This window comes from Squalius cephalus (genome assembly GCF_949319135.1).
Source record: "Squalius cephalus genome assembly, chromosome: 16".
Lineage (NCBI taxonomy): Eukaryota > Metazoa > Chordata > Actinopteri > Cypriniformes > Leuciscidae > Squalius > Squalius cephalus.
Genome location: NC_137137.1, coordinates 37053333 through 37058332, shown reverse-complemented (window position 1 = coordinate 37058332; position 5000 = coordinate 37053333). Strand labels below are relative to the sequence as shown.

The 5000-nt window shown below is 39.7% G+C and overlaps 1 protein-coding gene across 1 annotated transcript in view; it reads right to left on the bottom strand.

Moving 5' to 3' along the window:
• plxnd1 (plexin D1) overlaps positions 1–5000 on the bottom strand; it is a 103694-nt gene that overhangs the window by 54184 nt on the left and 44510 nt on the right. Inside the window, exons 13-14 of the mRNA XM_079897545.1 lie at positions 4957–5000; positions 1557–1662 (exon numbers count right to left, since the gene is read on the bottom strand). The exon at positions 4957–5000 is cut by the window's right edge and continues 96 nt beyond it. Of these exons, the coding sequence (XP_079753671.1) occupies positions 1557–1662; positions 4957–5000 (150 nt within the window). The remainder of the gene's footprint in view (positions 1–1556; positions 1663–4956) is intronic.

Sequence of the window (5000 nt, the reverse complement as noted above, 5' to 3'; positions counted from 1 at the left end):
ATAAAGCTTTAAAGTTCTGCATAATTAAGGGTGTGGCCACTTGAGTGACAGGTGGATTGCCGCTGATGTCACTGCTAGCCGTTTGTCTGCTGTCTGTTAGCATCACGTCACCTCAGCTAATCCGCCTCGCTGTACGTTTTCGTTTATCCGGGAGTGACGCACGACCAAGATGGCGACGGCCGGCTCCGCCCACTTATGGCTTCAGAAATGCTCTTCAGAAACACTACGGGTGACTCACGGACACTACGCCCATTCATTTCTACAGCCTATGGTTTTCCATCAGGAATGTGTGTAAGTTATAGGTAGCAGCATATTGTGTGTAAGTCATATTCCAGAATGTTAAAGAGCTAAAGCTGTTGATAAAGTCCGAGTGCAGCGGCTTCGATCATATAAACTCTTCTGGAAGGTAAGTTTAAATTAGCATGTCATTCAGAAGTAATGTGGCATGCAGAGTGAACGTCAGAACACACAACACACACACACACACACACACACACTCCACTCAGATCATGCCATCACTTCCTGTCGAGGCGAGGATGTTAGAGCGTAAGTGTGTGTCGCTCAGACAGGTGCTTCCTGAGCTAAAGGTTTGAGGAAGGAGCTTTGGAGGAGGAATGATTCCTCAGGGAATGTCCTGGACTTTCCTTGTTTATAATTTCTCTAGTTCTGCTCCAGCTCCATTTCCCACCTAGACCAGTCCTCCGTCTGTAGCTTAATGTTTGACCCATTATGAATTATGAATAGAATTCAACTCTTTGCAAAGATACTCACTGTGTTTGGAACATAGTAGTTGTTACTAGTTGGTCCACAAATACGTTTTGCTATTGTTCCCATTAAGTTATGAAAACGTTATTTCTGAATGTTTTCTGACCGTTCAAAGCGTCCAGTTTAATGTTTTTAAAAACGTTTTTTCTTGGTTATGTGAACGTTAAGGGAACATTTCATTGTATTATTCTTCAAACATTATTGGAACTTTACTTTTGAATGTTCTCTGAACGTTCTCAAAAAAAAAAAAAAAAAAAGATGAACGACGTTCCATGAACGTTGTATAAATAATGTTTTTGTTCTGATGTTTTGAAACCATTATTAAAGAACTTTGAGCAAATGTTCTATTAACGTCACCGGAAGAACTTTCAGAAAACCTTGCAGACATTCGGGGAATGTTCCCCATTCACTGGAATCAGTGCAGGAGCAGCTAAAGCATCTGATCTGCAAATCACACTCTTATAAACACAGCGCTGTATCTCTCAATGCCATGAGAACACGACATCGGCCCAGAAACTCTCAGACAAAACAAACCCTTCCTGAAGTTCACAACCATTTACAGTGAATCAAGCCGATCTCTAGAGCGTGTTGTGTTTGCTCTCAGTTATTTGAGTTCATGCATTCAAACACGCCATCATGTCACACACTCGTGGGAGAACGTGCTCTGTATCTGTTAGCCGTCGAGGCGAGGGTGGAGTAAAGCACAGCGAGGGGTGTGATGGGAAAATCCGTCAGGAGGAAGACAGGAGGGTGAATGAGGGATGAGGGAGATGACTGAGGCCTGTACGCACCACAAACGAGAACACGTCCTTCGAAACACCCACTGCGTTACCGGCCACGCTCACCGTCACATGATCACTCATCGTTTCCCATGATGCACCAGTCTCACAAACCAACCTGCAACAACACACACACACACACCTGACATCAGCCGGCGGGTCATGACCCAAAACACGGCCCATAAATGTTACTGGGAAGTTTTTCTGAAACGTGTCAAACATATTTAAATGTTACTTTTTCAGAACATTCAAACGTAACGTTCCCAATAATGATTGAAGAATGATACAATGAAAGTTTCCCTTAACGTTCAAATAACCAAGACATTTTTTAAACATTTTATGTCATGCTATTAAGGAATTGTGTTTGTGTTTGCCTGCGTGTGTGTGTGTGTGTGTGTGTGTGTGTGTGTGGTTACCTGACTGAAACAGTGTAGTGTTGTATGTAACAGGGCACTTCCTCCGTGTTGTGTGTGTATGTGTGTGTGTGTCAAGTCAAGTCAAGTCAACTTTATTTATATAGCGCTTTTCACAATGCAGATTGTATCAAAGCAGCTTCACAGTATTAAATAAAATAGTACATCAGTGTTTGTTTCTAGTGTAAAACGTCCACGTTTGGTAATGCTGATCAATAGTATTGTTGATTGATTGATTAAATTAAGTATCCCCAACTGAGCAAGCCAAAGGCAACAGTGGCAAGGAACCGAAAAACTCCATCAGGACCTAATGGAGAAAAAAAAAAACCTTGGGAGAACCCAGGCTCAGTCGGGGGCCAGTTCTCCTCTGGCGTTTATGAACTAGAGACCGGATTTAACTGTAAGATTAAAAATATTATATAAATGCCTGGCTGAAGAGATGCGTCTTTAATCTAGTTTTAAACTGGGAGAGCGAGTCTGAGCAACGAACAGTATCAGGAAGACTATTCCAGAGTTTTGGAGCTAAATGTGAAAATGCTCTCCCTCCTTTGGTGGATCTGGATATCCTAGGTATGACCAAAAGCCTCGAATTTAGTGATCTTAAAGAGCGCGATGGATTGTAGGGCGATAGAAGATCCGTTAAATAAACTGGAGCTAAGCCGTTTAGGGCTTTATAAGTCAGTAGCAATACCTTGTAATTAATACGGAACTTTATAGGTAACCAATGTAGTGATGATAAAATTGGTGTTATATGGTCATATTTTCTTGATCTAGTAAGAACTCTAGCGGCGGCATTTTGAACTAACTGTAGCTTGTTTATTGAGGATGCAGGACAACCGGCTAATAAAGCATTACAGTAATCTAGTCTCGAGGTCATGAACGCATGAACTAACTTTTCTGCATCAGAAACAGATAGCATGTTACGTAGCTTAGCAATGTTTCTAAGGTGGAAAAAGGCTGTTTTTGTAACATATGAAATATGATTTTCAAAAGACAGGTTGCAGTCTAGTATAACACCCAGGTCTTTTACTGTAGAGGATGAAGTAACAGGACATCCTACTATGTTAAAGTTGTATTGTGAGAGGTTTTGTGGGGGGTTTTTTGAACCGATAAGTATTACCTCTGTCTTGTCAGGATTTAATAAAAGAAAATTGCGCGTCATCCAATCTTTTATATCTTTAACACACTCTGTCAATTTGGATAATTTAGCGTTTTCATCCGGCCGTGATGAAATATATATTTGAGTGTCATCAGCATAACAATGTAAACTAATTCCATGTTTCCTTATAATATTTCCAAGTGGCAGCATATATATTGAGAATAACAGAGGGCCTAACACAGATCCTTGCAGTACTCCATAGTTTACTGGAGTTATGATCGATTTTTCTCCATTTAAATAGACAAAATGGTAGCGGTCAGATAAGTATGATCTGAACCAGCTTAATGCTTGTCCTTGAACGCCAGTATAATTTTGTAGTCGATCTAAGAGTATTGTGTGATCTATAGTATCGAACGCAGCATTAAGATCAAGTAAAACTAGTATTGAGATACAGCCTTGGTCAGAAGCTAATAGTAAATCATTTGTGATTTTAACGAGCGCAGTTTCAGTGCTATGATGCGGTCTGAATCCAGACTGAAACTTTTCATAGATGTCATTTTCTTGTAAGAAAGAGCCCAGTTGGGCAGACACCACTTTTTCTAGTATTTTAGACATAAAAGGAAGATTTGAAATTGGTCTATAATTTGCTAGGTTATTTGGGTCTAATTGTGGTTTCTTAATGAGTGGTTTTATAACTGCCAGTTTAAATGTTCTTGGAACATGACCTAAAGATAAAGATGAGTTAATAATATTGAGGAGAGGCTCTTCCACTATAGGTAACACTTCTTTCAGTAGTTTAGTTGGTATGGGATCTAATAAACATGTTGTTGTTTTAGATGAAGTGATAAGTTTATTTAACTCTATTTGTTCTACAGTTGTAAAGCACTGTAATTGTTCTTGCGGGGTGATAGTTGAGGCCGAATTATAAGGCGCGATTGAGGATTGAACGTTTACAATTGTGATTCTGATGTTTTCTATTTTCTCAGTGAAAAAATTCATGAAATCATTACTACTAAACTGTAACGGAATATTTTGTTCAGGTGACGCTTGTTTATTTGTTAGTCTAGCCACGGTGTTAAATAAAAACCTAGGATTGTTTTGGTTATTTTCTATTAGTTTGCGGAGGTGCTCAGCCCTGGCCGCTTTTAGGGCCTTTTTATAACGTGACGTACTGTCTTTCCAAGCGATTCTAAAAACCTCTAGATTAGTTTGTTTCCATTTACGCTCTAAATTACGGGTTTCTCTCTTTAGAACATGCATAGTATTGTTGTACCATGGTGCTTTAATTTTCTCTCTGACCTTTTTTAGTCTAATAGGTGCAACAATATCCAATGTTCCAGAGAGAATGGTGCTCGAAGTGCTGGTTAGTTCCTCTAGTTCATCTGTTTGTTTGGGTTCACTGAGCATCTGAGACAGATCCGATACGCAATTTGAAAAATGATCTATGGTGGATGGAAGGATTGTTCTGCCTAATCGATAACGCGGCGCAGCATGACATATTACAGGAGTACGTAATATGCAAGTTACCATGTAATGGTCAGTGACATCATCACTTTGTGGAATGATATCTATATCGGTTGAATCGGTTCCATGTGATATAATTAAATCGAGTGTATGATTAAAACGATGAGTTGGTCCGGTAACGTTTTGCTTGACCCCAAAGGAGTTTAATAAATCTATAAACGCAGCCCCTAACTCATCATTTTGATTATCTACGTGTATGTTAAAATCTCCAACAATTAATGCTTTATCGACATTGACCAATAGGTCTGAGAGAAAATCTGCAAATTCTTTTAGAAAATCTGTGTGTGTGTGTGTGTGTGTGTGTGTGTGTGTGTGTGCGTATGTATGTGTGTGTACGTGTGTGTGTGTGTGTGTGTGTGTGTGTGTGTGTGGTTACCTGACTGAAACAGTGTAGTGTTGTATGTTACAGGGCACTTTCCC